Consider the following 19,664-nt stretch of genomic DNA (forward strand, 5'->3'; position numbering starts at 1 on the left):
GCCTGCTTTCTGGGAGCAGGGCAGGAATTGGATCCAGGGATATTCCAGTTACGTGTACAAATTCTTACTTTTTTTCATACTGTTTTTAGTCTCATCACTAACTCAGTTGTGCTTGGTGTTCTCAAGTCCAGAGCTTATCAAGTTTGGTTTTTCCAGAGAACAAACCTCTAATCTCTTGCTAAGAGCTGAGTAAATCGCATGCAAGAAGGTAATCACGTGATTACATGAATAGGAAAGGACCCTGGAGGTCTCACCACTGTCTCTCTAGACTTAAAACTAGTTCTCGTTTTTAGCCACCATTTTACCCCTATAAAGTACTTGGGCCTCTGAGTCCTGAGCCTTTCTGGGTTCACAGGGCAAACTGTCAGCTTCTCAAGTCAGTTTCATCCTTACAGACATCCCAGTGTAGCTTCTTATTTTCTATCTCTTATTGCTATTCTTCCATTTTCCATCTTTCTGAATCTTCTTGGCCTTTTACTATCTCCCCTCCCTTTCTCCCCACTTCTTTTCTGATTTCTAACCTTTAAAAAATTCCTTTCCTTTAATTGAGGGAGAGTTGCTTAGGGGTGTGTTTGTATGGCTGAATTTCATGGCATAGGTTAAATGCACTATTAAATGTGTTAAATACCCATGTTCAACTTGCCACAGTCTGCATTCCTGAGTATTAGAGTCAGCAGAAGAATCTATTCACAATCAGTAGGAAATGGGAGGTTCTCATGTAAGACATACTGTCTCACAGGTAGAACATCATTATGTTCTAAGTATAATAATAATTACTTGGAATGTAATGCTTGTATTTTATTGCTCGGGGTGGGGTGAGGTGAGTGGAGGTGTGAATAGCCTAGAATGTTGGAAAGTAACCAGTATTCTACTGTTGCTTTGTTTATACCTCTTTAATAGTGTAAACAAAGCAATTTACCATAAACTAAAATGAAGTATGGATTACATTCCTCTTACTTTAGAATACAATGCATGCTAAAACTGTGTAAAGTTATATAAAGCAACTTGGTGTGTATGTTTAAATTCTGGAACTGTTTTTAAGTAAGTTGACATTCAGATGTTCTCTATAAACCAGTTCTGAAATTGAAAACAAAAGTAATGAAAGCTCAATTACTTATAGGTAAATGCTTCACGAACTGTAGAAATTAATATTGTTCAGTGTCTAAAGACCCCTCTAGTATGATTTCAAACCTGGTTGTACCACGTTAAAAAAATTAATTAAAATTAAAATTTTTTAAATTTGCCTGAACTCTTTGCCTTAATACCTTCACACACCATAATCTGAGTGCAGGCAAGTCATGGCAAAATTAGTGTATGACCTTAATTGCAGTATTTAAAGGATGCTTGGCTATGATAGGTGCCAGTTGCTGAAGCAGATTATTTTATTCTGAAAAGGGATTGTTTATTCATTCAAAAACAGAAGACTATAGACTATAGTTAACAAATAGTGCTTCTGATTCTTGCTGACTTAATTATAAGGTAGTGTTTCATCATCTCCTACATACTGGTTTTAGGCATTAGAAAATACCGTCTTGGAATACCTTTCAAGTGAACACTAATGCTTTACATGACTCTGGTTTTTGCCAGACAGTTCGAATTAGTGCCGTCCTCAATCTCTCAGGGGCGCAAAACAGAGCCAGGCCTTAAAACGTTTTTAAAAATAAGTGCGAAATCATGCAGCAGCAAGCGAAACTTCCCCAGGTGTGATGTGTTCACTGCCTGTTAACCATTTCTAGCATGCTGAGTGCCAAAAGGCAGTCCAGGGAAATATGCCTAGACTTGCCCATTAGTACTAATAGAGTTACAAAGAAAACAGATGAAGCACTGATCTTAAATTAGAACTGCCTCATCATATAAAAAGCCATTGTTTACGCCAGTGTATCCAGGTGTCAGATGAATTATAAATGCTAGATCACTGTTTCATAATAGCAACATCTGGCAGATTTTTTGTTGCTTCTACAAGAAATTGGCTGGAATGATATCATTACAGGATACATCCTTTTCTTAAAATAGTTGAACCAAATTCAGAAGGAAAATACATCCAAAATATAAAATTACCTAAAAATTTTTTAAAAATAATGCTATAGGAAGGAATACATGTAATATGAATGAAAATATGACATAAGAAAAGCATCTCCTCTGAGTGCATCCTAGAACTTTTTCATAATTTCCTACTTTGAGAAAAATAAGTAACATTTATAACTTTGCCTTTAAAGTTTATTCAGATTCTAAATTGACTCACTCTGGTCTGGCTTTGTGATACGGTTCTCCTCACAGTTACTGTATGCCAGCATAGGGTCCTATTCCAAAGAGAAAAGCTATTTGCCTTTTGAAGGCATGAGCTTTCCTTGGGAGCACATGTGTGAGGAGCTAAGCTGCCCTCACACAGGTGAGTTATTCTAAAATGTATCCATTAATACTGGCAAAGTAACTACAGTTAATGGATTTGGGGTATATTCAAGAGTTTCTGGTATCTCCCTGCTTCCTAGTCAATGAAAACTGACAAAAATTGACATATTCCAAGCTGTTTTATAACAAAGCACCTTCACATTAGCGCTTTTAACATTTGAGCCCATAAAGTAAGTTTGAGTTTGCACATGTCTCATTAACTAATTTTTAATCTTTAACAAATTGTTTAGCCTCTCTGTGCTTCAGTTTATCTCAGAAGAATTAAAAATCTTATATGAATGCAGTTGGCACAGTAGAGGTGTGCAGTTAATATTTGTTAATCTTAATCTGTGAAATAACAAAAACTAATACTAGCTACCTATTTTTCTAGAGTGTGTCTAATATCCCTATAGTTTTTTAAATGTTGATACCATTAAATACAGGTCTCTTGTAATTTAATATTTGTAATTCCTGAAAGCAAAATCCAATTTTAACTTATTATATTTTCTTTCCAAAATGTTGCTCTTTCCTGGGATTTGAGTCATAGTTTATTTTTATGGGCCTTTAAACTTTACAAAGTACTTAATGGCATATGAACAAAAAAATAAGACCCTGTAAATTCATATTTCTCTGAATTCTGTTTCATATTCTCTTTTTATAAGTAAGTGAAATTGGCACATTTTACTACATAATGAAAAACAAAACCAAAATGCTTCAAACAGTTTAATATTAACTATTGTAAATCTGTCTATTTTTTCTCTTCATCAAGATAAATACAAATTATTTTGAACAACAGAATCCAGATGATGACTGAAAGAGACCTAAAACTCTATTCATCAGCATATTTTGGGAAATGCTCACACAGAATTAACTTATAGGCTGAGATGCCTATCATTCCTTATTCTACATAATACAATAATGCTAAATTTAGGTGAAGCAAACTTGCCTTTTGGCCCAAAAAATCTCGTGGCTAGCAATAAAGAAAACTAGTGAAACCAAAACGGTTCTTTGAAAAGACCAATGATAAACCTCTAGCCAGACTGATCAAAGAAAAAACACAACTTACAAGTATTAGAAACAAGAAAGATGACATCACTACAGATTCTACAGATGTTAAAATAACCACAGGGGAATACTGTGAACAGTTTTGCATCAATAAAATTACAAATTTGGGTGAAATGGACAAATTCCCTAAAAGATGCAAACTATCCTACCCATTGAAGAAGAAATACATAATTTAAAGAGCCCTATGTCTAATAAGGTGATTGAAATTGTAGTTAAAAATCTTTCCGCACTGAAAACTTCAGGCCCAGGTGGCTTTACTGGTAAATTCTACCAAGTATTTATGGAAGAAATAATAGCAATTCTACAAAAACTTCCAGAAAATTTAAGCAAAGGGGGTACTTCCCAGTTCAGTTTATGAGGCCAGTATTACCCTTGTCTGACAAAGACAGAAAAAGAAAACTAGATCAATATTCCTGATGACCATATTTTCATATTTTCCAAACAAAATTTCAGCAAATCAGATTCAGTATATTTAAAAATATGCCATGGTCAAATGGGGCTTATTCCTGGAATGCACAGTGGATGTCACATTTGAAATCAACCAGTTTGACTCATCATATTAAGGAACTAAAGAAAAACCATATGGTCTTCTCAGTAGATGCAGAAGAAGCATTTGTAACATCCATTCCTTGTGAAAATTCTTAGGAAACCAGGAATGGAATGAAACTTTTTCAAATGATAAATAGTATCTGTTAAAAGAAAAAAAACCTATAGCTAACATCACACTTAATAGTGAAAGACAGTGCTTTCTCCTAAGATCAGGAATAAGACATGGATGTCTGCTTCATCACTTCAGCATTGTACTACAAGTCAGCTCTGCAGTAAGGCAAGAAAATAATAATAGCAAATACATACACATTAGAAAGGAAGAAGTAAAACTATATTCAAAAAAATGTGATTGTCTATGGAATCTACAAAAAAAAGAAAAAGCTGCTAGAAAAAGTGAGTTTAACAAGGCTGCAGAATACATGCCCAGTATATAAAAATCAATACTCACAATAAACCATTGAGAAATTGAAATTTAAAAATCATTACCATTTAAAACAGTGTCAAAAAACATTAAAGAAATCTAGCAAAATAAGTTAAAAACCTAGATACTGAAAACTACAAAACATTGCTAAGAGAAAGTAAAGACCTAAATAAATCAAGAATCCTTGTTGTTGATCAGAAAACTGAATATTTCTAAAATGTCAGACTCCCCAAAATGATCTAAAGATTCAGTGTAATCACAATCAAACTCCTAGGAGACTATTTTGTAGAAAATGGCAAACTTATTCTGAAGTCCATATGGAAATGCAAAGGATCTAGAATAGCTAAAACAACTTTGAAAAAGAACAAAATTAGAGGACTAGTGCTATCTGATTTTATTATAAAGCTATATAATCAAGGCAGTGTGACAACTAATATAAAGATAGACAAGTAGATCAATAGGACAGAATGGATAGAAAGTCCAGAAATAGTTCTATACATATTATGATGTATGGGCAACTGATTTACTACAAGGATACAAAAGCAATAGGTAGATATATATCACTTACATGTGGAATCTAAAATATGAGACAGATGAATGTACTTACAAAACAGAAACAGACTCACAGATGTAGGAAATAAATACATGGCTACCAAAGAGGGAAGGGGGCTAGACAAAAAGTAAACTAGGAGTTTAGAATTGGCAGATACAAACTACTATATATAAAATAGATTAGTGGGGGACTTTAACACCCCACATAGATCAATGGATAGATTATTGAGACAGAAAATCAACAAGGAAACAAGGCTTTAAATGACACACTAGACCAGATAGACCTAATTGATATTTATAGAACATTCTATCCAAGAGCAGCAGAATATACATTCTTCTCAAATGCACGTGAAACATTCTCCAGGACAGATCATATCTTGGGCCAAAAAGGAAGCCTCAGTAAATTTAAGAAAATTGAAATTATATCTAGCATCTCTTCCAGCCACAACACTATGAGACCAGAAATCAACTACAAGGAAAAAAAAAAAAAAACACAAACACCCAGAGGCTAAACAATATACTACCAAACAACCAATGGATCGCTGAAGAAATTAAAGAGGAAATAAAAAAAATACCTCAAGACAAATGGCAATGAAACATGACAATCCAAAAACCTATGGGACACAGCAAAAGCAGTTCTAAGAGCAAAGCTTATAGCAATACAAGTCTACCTCAGGAAACAAGAAAACTCTCAAATATTCAAGCTAATCTTACATCTAAAGCAACTAGAGAAGAAGAACAAACAAAACCTAAAGTTAGTAGAAGGAAAGAAATCATAAAGATCAGAACAGAAGTAAATGAAGTAGAGATGAGGAAAGCAATAGCAATTAATGAAACTAAAAGTTAGTTATTTGAAAAGATCAACAAAATTGATTAAACCTTTAGTCAGACTTATCAAGAAAACAAAGAGGGCTCAAATCAATAAAATTAGACATGAAAAAGAAGATACAGTTGACACCACAGAAATTCAGAGGATTATAAAAGACTACTATAAGCAACTATATAGCAATAAAATGGACAACTTAGAAGAAATGGACAAATTCTTTAAAAGGTACAACCTTCCAAGATTGAAGCAGGAAGAAATAGAAAAGATTAACAGGCTAATCACAAGTACTGAAATTGAAAATGAGATTTAAAAACTTCCAAAAAACAAAAGTCCAGGACCAGATGGCTTCACAGGTGAATTCTATCAAACATTTAGAGTTTACGTCTATTCTGCTGAAACTCTTCCAAAAAAGTTGCAGAGGAAAAAATGCTTTCAAACTCATTCTGTGAGGCTACCATCACCCTTATACCAAAACCATACAAAGATACCCCCCCAAAAAAAATATATATATATTATAGGCCAGTATCACTGAAGAATATAGATGCAGATACCCCAACAAAATATTAGCAGACCGAATCCAACAATGTATTAAAAGCATCATACCCATGATCAAGTTGGATTTATCCTAGGGATGCAAGGATTCTTCAATATCTGCAGATCAGTCATACTGATGATATACCACATTACCAAACTGAAGAATAAAAACCATATGATTATCTCTATATATGCAGAAAAGGCTTATGACAAAATTCAACACCCATTTTTGATTAAAAAAAAAAAACTTTCCAGAAGGTGGGCATAGAGGGAAACTACCTCAACATAATTAAGGACTTATATGACAAACTCACAGTTAACATCATTCTCAATGAGAATGATTCTCATTCTCTAAGACCAAGAACAAACCAAGGAGGTCCACTTTCACCACTTTTATTCAACATCGTTTTGGACGTCCTAGCTACAACAATCAGAGATGAAAAGGAAATAAAAGGAATCCAGGAAGTTCCCGTTGTGACTTAGCAGGTTAAGAACCGAACTAATATCCATAAGAATATAGGTTTGATCCCTGGCCTCACTCAGTGAGTTAAGGATCTGGTATTGCCATGAGCTGTGGCTTGGGGCACAGATGTGGCTCAATCTGGTGTTGCTGTGGCTGTGGTGTAGGCTGGCAGCTGCAGCTCCAATTCAGCCCCTAGACCAGGAACTTCCATATGCCGCAAGTCTGGACCTAAATAAATAAAGTTTTTAAAAAGGAGTCCAAATTGGAAAAGAAGTAAAACTGTCGCTTTTTGCAGATGACATGATAACTATACATAGAAAATCTTAAAAGTCTACCAGAAAAACTCTTAGAGCCCATCAACAAATTCAGTAAAGTTGTAGGATACAAAATTAATACAAAGAAATCTCTTGCATTCCTGTATGCAATGAAAATATCAGAGGGAGAAATTAAGGAAACAATCCCATTTACCATTGCACCAAAAACAGTAACATAGCCAGGAATAAACCTATCTAAAGAGGCAAAAGATCCCCCTGAAAACTACAAGACACTAATGAAGGAAATCAGAGATGACACAGACAGATGAAAAGATATACCATGCTCTTGAATTGGAAGAATCAATATTGTCAAAATGACTATACTACTTACTCTAAGCAATCTATAGATTGAGTACAATCCCTATCAAATTACCAATGGCATTCTTCACAGAACTGGAACAAAAAAATTTTTAATTTGTATGGAAACACAAAACCTCAAATAACCAAAGCAGTCTTGAAAAGGAAAAATGGGACTGAAGGAAACCAGGCTCCCAGATTACAAAGCTACAGTCATCAAAACAGTATGGTACTGATGCCAAGACAGAAATGTAGATCAGTGGGACAGGATAGAAAGCCAAGAGATAAACCCATGCACTCGATGGTCAATCTATGACAAAGTAGGCAAGAGTATACAATGAAGAAAAGGCAATATCTTCAATAAGTGGTGCTGAGAAAACTGGACAGCTACATGTAAGAGGATAAAATCAGAACATAATCTAACACCATAAACTCAAAATGGATTAAAGATCTAAACATAAGGCTGGATACTATAAACTCCTATAGGAAAACCTAGGCAGAACACTCTCTGACATAAATCACACCAATGTGATTGGACCCATCTTCTAGAGTAATGCAAATAAAAACAAAAATAAACAAATGGGTCCTATTTAAAGTTAAAAGCTTTTGAACAGCAAAGAAAATCATAAAATGAAAAGACAACCCACAGAATGGGAGAAAATATTTGCAAATGAAGCACCTTACAAGGAATTGATCACAAATATATGAACATCTCATTCATCTTTATATTTAAAAAAAAAAAACCCAATCAAAAAATGGGCAGAAGACTAAATAGACATTTCTCTGAAGGAGACAACCATAAAGCACATGAAAAGTTATTTGACGAGAGTTCCTGTTGTGGCTCAGTGGATTATGAACCCAACTAGTATCCATGAGGCTATGGGTTCAATCCCTGGCCTTGCTCAGAGGGTTAAGGATCCCATGTTGCCACAAGCTGTGTGTAGATTGCAGGTGCGGCTTGGATCTGGTATTGCTGTGGCTGTGGCATGGGCCAGCAGCTGCAGCTCCAATTCAACCCCTAGTTTCAATATAAGAAACTGTATTCAATATTGTATAATAAACCATAATGGAAAAGAATATGAAAAAGAATATATTTACATGTGTATATATATATGTATACATTCTATATATGTTTGTATGCATTTAAAATGGCTGTTAAGAGAATGAAAAGAAATCACAGGGTGTAAGAAAACATTTGCAAATTATATATCTTCTATAGGACTCCTATGTAGAATATATAAAGAATTCTCAAAACTCAATATATAAGAAACAACCCAAAAAAAAAAGAGAGAGAGAGCTTGCATTGTGGTTCAGCAATAAAAAACCCGACAAGTATCCATGAGAATGTGGATTCAATCCCTAGCCTCGCTCAGTGGGTTGAGGATCTGGTGTTGCTGTGATCTGTGGTGTGGTTGCAGACATGGCTTGGATCTGGCATTGCTGTGGCTATGGCATAGGCTGGCAGCTGTAGCTCCAATTCATCCCCTAACCTGGGAACTTCCATATGCTGTGGGTGTGGTCCTAAAAAGCAAAAAAAGAAACAACCAACCCATTTTTTTTTTAATGGGCAAGACATTTGTACTAACTTCACCAAAGATATACAGATGGAAAATAAGCACATGAAAAGATACTTGACATTATTTTTCATTAGGAAATGCAAATTAAAGTCACAATGAGGAGTTCCCTGGTGGCCTCTTGGGTTATGGATCTGGTGTTGTCACTGCTGTGGCATGGGTTCAATCCCTGGCCTAGGAGCTTCTGCATGCCTCAAGCATGGCCAAAAAAAGAAAGAAAAAATCACAATGAGATACTACTACCTTCCTATTTTAATGGCTAAAATTTAAAAGCTGACTACCCCAAGTGTTGACAAGTGTTTCTAACACTGCCAATGGGAATATAAAAGTATACCACTCTTTGGGAAAAAAGTTTGGCCATCTCTTAAAAAGTTAAACATGGCTACCATACCATGTGATTCAGCATTCCATTCCTAGGCAGTTACACAAGAGAAATGAAGGTTTAATGCCCATACAAAGACTCATACATAACTGTTCACAACAACATTATATGTAATAACCAAAAATCTAGAAGCAACCCAATGTCCATATACAGGTGAATGAGTAAATTGTGGTATATCCATATAATAGAATACTGCTTAGATACAGAATGGAATTTACTATTGATAACCCAACAACATGGGTGCATCTCAAATAATTATGCTTAGTGATAGAAGGCACACACAAAAAAGTACATACTTAGGATTCCGTTTATATCAAGTTCTAGTAAATGCAAATTAATCTATAGGTGATAAAAAGGCAAATCCGTGGTTTCTTAAAGGAGGAGGGTGCAGGAAGAACAAAAGGGGCACAAGGAAACCTTGGGGAGTTATTGATACTTTTGTCTTGATTGTGGTGATGGTTTTCACAGGTGTATAGAGATATCAAAACATCAAATTGTACACTTAAATATTTGCAGCTTATTGTATGTCAGTTGTACCTCATTTAAGTTGTTAAAACAAACGAAATCTTGTGACTCACAAACCTTTAAACTCTCACTCTGTCCCTTTAGAGGAAGTCTCTTTGGCCTGATCCCATTTCTTCTATTAAAACAGTTAACAGGAGAAGGAAGCATGTGGATTGTGCCTTGTGAGACCACTGTGGCAGGGTACAGCATAGCAGTCTAGGTGTCCCTTTGACAAGGAGAACAGAAGCCAATTAACTGAACAAACTGAGTCCCTGGGATGTGGGACTAAATGGAAAGAGTAAAATTTTTCTCTTTTACTGGAAATCTAAACACTGGATTTTGTCTTGTAAATACAATCAGGTCTTCATTTCTCATTATGGTAAAAAGACATTTCAGAAAATTCCCTGTTTCTTAATGTCAGATTCCAAATATGGTTATCTGGGTATTAATCAACCCAGCATTCAGGTTAATCTGATTTTTTTCCCATTGAAGAAATTTTCGTATGGTTGTTGCTTAAACTGTTGCTACAGAGTTTAAAAAAAAAAAAAAGTTCAGCATCTTCCCTTCCACTTCCAATAGGCCTGATAATTAACCCGTAGTATGGGGAGGCGGGGGGAAGCAGATTTTTTCAACCCCAAGCAGTCAACAACTGCAGACACACACACACACCTCCCACACTGGTGCCCCCAAGTACTCACGCCTTGATATTCTCTAAACACCAATCCCAATTCAAGCAAGGCAAGTGCCAGAGGCCTTGGAGAAGTATCCAGCCTTTCTAACGTAATTGTAGAGTGCGTGGTTTGTGGTGAAGCCAGTCATTCAGTACAGTGGCCGTGAGAGCATTTTTCCACTTGTAGAAGAAGAGTTTTGTGTCTGCTCGTAGCATCTGATCTACCTGATATGCCTCTTAAGTTCAGCTTAAGGTCATATTATTATTTCCATTCTACCTTACCTTAGAAGTGGGTCGTTACAAATTATACTCCGAAGCATATTAAATATCCGAAAAATCAAGGAAAGATACACATGTGTATGAGGCAAGTGGTTTTTATGACCAGTCATTGAGAGGCATGTTTTGTTATTCTGGGGCTTTGTTTGACAAGTTTTTAGAGTTTTTAGAACTATTGTGGCTGGGTGAGTGGAAGTAGACCAGAACTCATCTTCCCCTGGAAACAGTGAGCCAGCGAGGGTCTGGGCTGTATATGCCAAGGTTTATTCCAAGAGCTGTTGAGGCAGAGTTGTCCTTGGAGCTCCGCCCTGCCCAAACACATTGCAGATTTTTCCTTCCTGAGACTCTCAGATGGGACAAAACCAAATTCCATCCTCCTGGACCCGTCTCCTTCTCTTGTCCCACCACCCACAATCTGAGTCACTCCCTCTCTATTGTGTGCACACCCGACCCCCTGAGGTGGTGCTACTGATGCTGAACCAGAAACTCAGGCTAGAGAGTTTACATTCTAAAACCTTGGAATATGGCACACTGCCTGCCTATTCAGAGCCACATCCCAGTTGTCTCATGGAAGGCTTTCCTATCTTAGGGGGACCAGACACAACAGGAGGGGCAGTGGCCCAGACCAAGAAAACAGGTCCACAGTATGCCATCCCATTGCCTAAGAGCCAGATTTGGGGATATTTTCTTTTTAAGGGCCATACCCATGGCACATGGGAGTTCCCAGGCTAGGAGTCTAATTAGAGCTGCAGCTGCCAGCCACAGCCACAGCAATGTGGGATCCGAGAGGCATCTGTGACCTACACCACAGCTCATGGCAATGCCAGGTCCCAACGGGAACTCACTCCCAAGAGTCAAAGTCCATTTTAATATGTCTCCCTAACACTCATTTTATTTTGTATTACTTAGGAGCTAAATTTTTAGTTTAATTAAAAAGCTAAAAAAAAAATTATAGGGGGAAAAAAACAACCTTAAATCATCACAGAAAACTAGGTTTCTAACCAGATGATAAACTTTGATAAAGATCAGTGATATCCAGATCATAACTTTAAATTCCCATTGATCAATGCAATCAGCGTATTACACACATGTCTGCTCTCTTTGGCTGATCAAACCTGGGTCCATATTGCCCAATTAAACCTGCAGAAGAGGACTTCCCATTGTGGCTCAGTGGAAATGAATCTGACTAGTATCCATGATGGAGGTTCAATCCCTGGCCTTCCTCAGTCCATTAAGAATCCGGCGTTGCCATGAGCTGTGGTGTAGGTCACAGACACGGCTCAGATCTGGCGTTGCTGTGGCTGTGGCATAGGCCGGCAGCTGCAGCTCCAGTTCTACCCCTAGCCTGGGATCTCCCATATGCCATGGGTACAGCCCTAAAAAAATTAAAATTAACATGGAGAAGAAAGCTGGCTTTTAGACAGCCTGCCTGCTATGTTCATTTGAAACAGCTTTTAAGCAAATACAATTATGGTTGGAACTTATCTCAACCAAGCAGAATTCTCTAATTGGTCATGAGAGATTGAGCAATATAGAGGTGAGATTGCTGGGTGCACTTGGGAGCATCACAAGGTCATCAGCCTATCTTCTGCCAACGTAAGATGGCTCCACAGAGTCTGCAGACAGCTTGCTTAAAGCACATAGCAGTTCAGTGACCGTCCCAGGCTCCCCACTCCCATGTCATTCCCTCTTCCTTACTCTTCTGTCCAGTGACCTCACTGATTTACTGATAAAAAGTTAAAGTTAAAAGGCTCCTCCCCCTTCCCTTGGCACAAGAACATATCTTTCTTTTTATCTACTGTTCTCTCTCTCATTTTTAAGGTCGTTGCCTGTATCTGGGCCCTCAGCCTCATTCATTCTTGTTTTTTCAGGGCCCTATTCTCACTTATCAGGTCTTTGTCCACAGTTTCTTCTCTCTCTCTCTCTCTGGGCTCCTTCCAATTGCTCTCAGAGAGGCACACATTTCTTTTGTCCAAAAAAAGATCTCTTGCTGCCCACCCCCCAAACTACCATCTTCTCTTTTTATTCCTGTTACTGCCAAACTTTTTAAAGTATAACTTTTCTTATTGTATTACACACCATTACACCACAAATGCTTGGAAAGCAAAAACCACAACTTAAAATAATTTGTATCTGTCAAGTATCTAGCACAATATAAAGTAGTGAATGAAGCACAGACCGTGGAGCCTAACAAAAGCCAGGGTTCAAATTTGGGCTCACTAGTTACTGTGAATGACCCTGGGCAAATTACTTAATCTTGCTCATCTTCATTTCCTCATTTGTAAAAGGGGAGGGCACTAATAATCCTTATCTTCAAAGGATCTAAACAGACAATTTTCCAAAGATATACGAATGGTAATCAGGTACATGAAAAAGTGTTCAACATCACTCACAGTTAATCAGGAAAGTGCAAATCAAAACCACTGTGAGATACCACTTCACATCTGTTAGAATGGCTGTTATCAAAGAGACAAGTTCCTGTTGTGGCGCAGCGGAAACGAATCCAACTAGGAACCATGAGGTTGCAAGTTCAATCCCTGGCCTTGCTCAGTGGGTTAAGGATCCGGCATTGCTGTGATCTGTGGTATAGGTCAAAGATGCAGCTTGGATCTGGCATTGCTGTGGCTGTGGTGTAGGCCAGTGGCTACAGCTCCAATTCAGTCCCTAGCCTGGGATCCTCCATATACCGCGGGGTACAGCCCTTTAAAAAAAAAAAAAAAAGACAAGAGGTAACAAATGTTGGTGAGGATGTGGAGAAAAGAGAACCCTTGTACACTGTTGGTGGGAGTGTAAAGTGGCACAGCCTCTATAGAAAAGAGTATGGAGGTTCCTCAAAAAAACTAAAAATAGGACTGCCATATGACTCAGCAGTCCCACCTCTGGATAAGGGAATAAAATCATTATCTCAAACAGATATTTATACTCAATATTCACTGCAACATTATTCACATTAGCCAAGATATAGAAACAACCTACGTGTCCATCTATAGATGAATGGAAAAAGAAAATGTTTTATACATATCTTTATATATACACACATATATACATATGTATACACACACAATAGAATGTTATTCAGCCATGAGAAAAAAGGAAATTCTGCCACTTACAGCAATGCAGGTGGGCCCCGACGGCATTATGCCAAGTGAAATGAGTCAGAGAAAGATATATACTGAATGATCTCACTAATATATAAATCTAAAAAAGCCTTACTCATAGAAATAGAATAGGATGATGGTTACCAGGGGTTGGGGGGTAAAGGAATGAGAGATGTTGGTCTTCCAGATATGAGGAATAAGTTCTGGGGATCCAGTGTACAGTGTGGTGACTGTAGTTAACAATACTGTGTTATATACTTGAAAGTTGCTAAGAGAGTGTATCATAAATGTTCTTTACCACCAAAAAAAAAAAAAAAAAGTAATGATATGAGGTTATGAAGGTGTTAACTAGCCCTACTGTGGTAATCAGTTCACAATAGATATATGTTAAATCACCACGTTGTACACCTTAAACTTACACAGTATTATATGTCAGTTATATCTCAATAAAGCTGGAAAAAAAAAAAAGAATGCCTATCTTGCTCTGTTATAGAGATTACATGAGATTTTGTTTATAAAACCCCTGCCATGGAGTTGCCGTTGTGGCGCAGTGGTTAACAAATCCGACTAGGAACCATGAGGTTGCCGCTTCGGTCCCTGACCTTGCTCGGTGGGTTAAGGATCCGGTGTTGCCGTGAGCTGTGGTGTGGGTCGCAGATGCGGCTCAGATCCCACATTGCTGTGGCTGTGGTGTAGGCCGGCAGCTACAGCTCTGATTGGACCCCTAGCCTGGGAACCTCCATATGCCGCGGCAGCGGCCCAAGAAATGGCAAAAAGAGGAAAAAAAAACAAAAACAAAAACAAAAACAAACAACCCTACCATGGTGTTTGGTGAAAGGCTGGTTCCCTTCCCACTTCCACTCACTGTAGAGATTGATGTGACTGAGTGACCAGATGGCCTCTTGGACATTTCAGGTCAGTGTTCACTGGCACGGCATCCATTTTTGTTCCATTTGATTCTTAACTTTTTTCTATACCTTGTGTGTTTCAGGTTCACAACCAGTATCCAACTGAGTTTGAATTCAATCTCTATTACTTAAAGTTCTTGGCTTTCCACTATGTGTCTAATCGCTTTAAAACATTTCTTCTGGATTCAGACTATGAAAGATTAGAGCACGGTACGTGTTTGCATGCCTTTGTTCCATCTTTTTGGTTAGTCTTACATGTTTTTACTTTGAAAAATCTAATAAAATAACCACCCTGAAGTATGGCAAGACCATTTTAAGTTTTTCCTCTGACCTATGAAAGTGGAATGGACACCAGGGAGTGAGATTATGTGGTGTGTTAGTTCTTAGGGACTATACGTGGTCATCATGTAGCACCTTTGAAAAGTTAAGTCTGGGGGAGTTTGCCTGTCATGGCACAGTGGAAACAAATACGACTAGGAACCATGAGGTTGCAGGTTCGATCCCTGGCCTCTCTTACTGGGTTAAGGATCTGGCGTTGCTGTGAGCTGTGGTGTAGATTGCAGACGCAGCTTGGATCCTATGTTGCTGTGGCTGTGGTGTAGGCCAGCAACCGTAGCTCTGATTCCACCCCTAGCCTGGGAACTTCCATATGCCACGGATGCAGCCCTAAAAATCAAAAAAGAAAAAAGTTAAATCAGCTTACTATTTTAACATCCCCAGTACACCGGTAGGTCAGATGCTTGCCCCTGGAAGGAGTTGGCATAGCAGTTATAGCTAAGTATTTAAGCAGTTACCAGCCAAGTATTTTGGACAGGTTAGGTACCTGTCTCCTCATCTTTAAAACAAGGACAGTGATAGCATCCACCCCGTTTGGGACCGTGATGATCACATTAGGAAATATTTGCAAATTTCCTAGCACAATTGCTAGCACATAGTAAGAACTCAGTTTTAGACATCACCATCATTGTTACCATTTTAATAACAGCAATAGTTGTAAAAAGTGGATTCTTTTTTTTTTTTTTTTTGTCTTTTTGTCTTTTTGCCTTTTCTGGGCTGCACCAGAAGGATATGGAGGTCCCCAGGCTAGGGGTCTAATCGGAGCTGTAGCCGCCAGCCTACACCAGAACCACAGCAATGTGGGATCCAAGCCACGTCTGCAACCTACACCACAGCTCACGGCAACACCAGATCCTTAACCCACTGAGCAAGGCCAGGGATCGAACCCGCAACCTCATGGTTCCTAGTCAGATTCATTAACCACTGAGCTATGACAGAATCTCTAAGAGTAGATTCTTGAAAGTCAGTCAGCCCCTGTGAAAACACTCCTCAGGGGGATTTTACATTCTTTCATTTGCTGTTGTTATGGGGGGGGAATACACATGAGTATTTTTGTTAAAAAGGCAAACAAATACTGAACATCAGTATGTTACGAGTTCCCATCATGGCTAAGCAGAAATTAATCTTACAGTATCCATGAGGACACAGGTTCAATCCCTGGCTTTGCTCAGTGGGTTAAGGATCCAGTTTTGCCGCCAGCTGTGATGTAGGTCGCAGACATGGCTTGGATTTGGCATTGCTGTGCTGTGGTTTGACCCCTAGCCTGGGAACCTCCATGTACCACAGATGCAGCCCTAAAAAGACAGAAAGAAAAATCAGTATGTTTAGTGTTTATTTTCGGTATATGTACCTGAATATTCATAAAGAGGACTCTCTTAGTGGCTGAAGATATTTACTGATGTTCTCAGTTTAAAATATGAAATCAGGAAATAGTGCTTTTCAGTGCAGGCTAATAAAATTACCTAGTATAGTTCATACTTTGGGTAAAGGAAACAGCACTGGTGAGACCATTTCCCTTCCTGTTGATTCTTCCAGACCTTTGTTGACTCATAAAATTATCATTCCACACATCATTAAGGACTCATGTGTTCTGGAAAGTAACAAGGAGAGCTGGTTACAACAGACATTGGAGTCACTTAAATGCGTTTAAATGACTGCTATCTGGGGCCCATCCTCAGAGGTTCTGTTTTAATTGGCCTGAGATGAGACCTGGGCACTGGGATTTTTTTTTTAAGCCCTTGGGTTTTTTTTAAAAGACTGACCAGGATAGAGAACTATAGCATTCTGTAGTCAAAAGGTAGAGAAGAAATGTTAATTAGTCTCAGGGCCCCTCATACTATGGAAATCTGTGCAGCCTTGGGCATGAGACATTCCTTTATAATAAATAAAATGTCCGCTGACTTTTGACTAAGCAAGAAAGCACCTTTCAAGAGAGGTACCCTTCTTGGCCTTTTAAACACCTCCTGCTTCACCCTCACACACCTTCCTCTCTATTAAAGCCAAAATGAGCTCATGTGAGTAACAGATTGAGCATTTGAAAGGTACAAATATAGTACCTGACGTGCCCCCCCATTCAACTTTTGTTTTTAACTCACCCAAAAATACAAACCACACCCTTCTGACATCCCAAGTCTCCATGACCATGATTTGCGGTATATAACTACTAAACAAAGAAAGCACTTTAAATGGCTTTATAATAAACAGCCAACAACTTAAAAAAGAAACGTAAAATTATGTTTTTAACTGGATTTCATCAAATCAACTCTAAGTGCTTCCATTTTCTCTTGGAAAATGTGTAGAATGTCTTCTGGCCTGGACCTGAATCTACATATAGATATAGGATGTCAATTGGAAGAGAGTCTTGGTGTACAGCCTAAATGCTCGGGGAAACTTCATCACATGTTTTCCTTCCTGGGATTTGTTTTCACATAGCTGTGAATTTCATTCCTATCTTTAACATTGCAATTATTTTTCTAGTGTTTCTGCATGTGCACTGCTATTTCCAGAGCCGTAAGAAATATTCCATTTTTCATCTGCTACATGCATTGTACTTTTAAGACAAACTCTTGATTTGGCTTTTGTTGAATTTTTTTGGATTTACAGGAACTTTATTTGATGATAAAGGAGACAAGCATGCCAAAAAAGGAATTTGTATTTGGGAATGTATTGATAGAATGCACAAGAGGAGTCCTGTTTTCTTTAATTATTTATATTCACCAGTGGAAATAGAGGTACAGAAAGAAAGCATTTATGTTTCATTTTTGGAGTATTGTGTGTTAAAAGTTTTCCTTACTTTGAATGCATATAAGTCGTTGAGCTTTTTATAAACATTTGACTAGGTTTCTTACCAGAAGCTATTTAAAATTTTGATACACTATGGGTTTAGGTTATGGTGGAATGGAGACTATTACCAAATTCTTGACCACTAAAATTAGAAGTTGGCCCCCAAAACATTGAAAGGATAGCTTCAGGAAAGTCAGAACAAGTCAACTTTTCCTGGGAAGACAGAACAAACAAAATTTGAAACCTCAGCAGGTCATCTAAGCTGCAAAATCTACAATACTTTAGAAAAGATTTCCCTAAGTCCATTTAGACCAGAGTCTTGAAAGAAGCCCTATGGGAAACAGGGATGTTTGGAGCCAGCCCAAGAAAGTTAACCTTTCAGGGGCAGCCATGCTCTGCTTGCACATCTCCATGAAATAGACTTTTTCATGGAATGGACCCCCTTACTCCGAAGCAAGAAGGCCCAGCCCTGGGCCCCGTGCAGTAGGACCCCACTCTGGCCTTTCTCCAGATGCACCCTCCTCATGAAGTGAGATATATGAAAAACCAAGATGCCCCTCCTTCATCAAGACCCTGCTCTGGTGCTTAAATTCCCTTGTCCGGATTCAAGTTACTCACCAGGCCATTTCTCCAAGCCTGTTCCCCAAGCCAGTGAATGTATCCCTAAGCCAAAAGGGCTGATGAGGAGTAGCTGTTTGGCAGGGAGTGGACAGGAGTTTAGCTGCATGGACTGGAGTATATGCACGTGTTCATAAAAAACCGTCAGAATATTGGGCAGAGAAGCAGGGGGTTAGGCCAAGAACTGGGACCAGCTTCCCCAGTGCCACCACTTGCTGGTGTAGAATTCCAAAGAGTCCAAGAACTCTCAGTTGGAGCCTGGCTTTCTAGGTCACTGGGAAGTTATATTTGTCAAGGTAGGGGGATAGAATATATTTTATCTAATAGTTGATGTTGATCTATAACATTTAAATATATAGATGTATGGTATTTGTACCTCTGTTCATCCTTTCCCTGGGATCCTGCAATGTTAGGGGCCGGCCTGTCAGTAAGCTTGGGGTACTTTGGGGTCAAGATGAAACTATATTTCAGAATTCTCTTCAAACAGGCCCTGAAGCCCAATGTAAATGTTTCCAGCCTGAAGAAGTGGGATTACTACATCGAGGAGACCCTTTCCACGGGGCCTTCCTATGACTGGATGATGCTGACCCCCAAGCACATCCCCTCTGAGGACTCTGAACTGGCCGGAGGGCCGGGGCCCCAGAACCAGAGGAGAACAGTGTGGCCGTGCTATGATGACGTCAGCTGCGCTCAGCCCGATGCTCTCACCAGCCTTTTCAGTGTAAGTCAGCCAGGTACAGACTCACTCCTGGGGCCCCAGCGGACCAGGGAGGCCCAGGAGGCTCAGGAACCAGCCTTAGTTAAGACCTTCCAGGTCACAAATTCCTGGGCATGGCTCTCCTTACTCTGGGCCGGTGTTATAGCCAGCACTACAGGAGTATGAGGACACCAGATTTGCTCCCCGGCATCAGTGGGGGACTGGGCTCAGATACTGGAAAACTGAAAAAGTCAGTTTTCCAGCATGACGAGGAAGCATTCAAGCAAATGGAGTCTTTTGCAGCCTCCCAGCTGTTTTAGCTGGCCAAACCACCTGAATTAGGCCTGGGTATGGCTCCTGTGGGTGCCTCACTTCCTCTGGTCAGAATGTGGGTAGCTGATGGCCTGA

At 38.7% G+C, this 19,664-nt stretch overlaps 1 protein-coding gene across 2 annotated transcripts in view; it reads left to right on the plus strand.

Moving 5' to 3' along the window:
- The window catches only part of SBF2 (SET binding factor 2), a 456,096-nt gene that overhangs the window by 427,788 nt on the left and 8,644 nt on the right, over window positions 1-19,664 (plus strand). For both annotated transcript variants that reach the window (XM_047776309.1, XM_047776310.1), the window contains 3 exons: window positions 14,905-15,031; window positions 17,762-17,889; window positions 19,047-19,280. In XM_047776309.1, the coding sequence (XP_047632265.1) occupies window positions 14,905-15,031; window positions 17,762-17,889; window positions 19,047-19,280 (489 nt within the window). The remainder of the gene's footprint in view (window positions 1-14,904; window positions 15,032-17,761; window positions 17,890-19,046; window positions 19,281-19,664) is intronic.

This window comes from Phacochoerus africanus, chromosome 4 (genome assembly GCF_016906955.1).
Source record: "Phacochoerus africanus isolate WHEZ1 chromosome 4, ROS_Pafr_v1, whole genome shotgun sequence".
Classification (NCBI taxonomy): domain Eukaryota; kingdom Metazoa; phylum Chordata; class Mammalia; order Artiodactyla; family Suidae; genus Phacochoerus; species Phacochoerus africanus.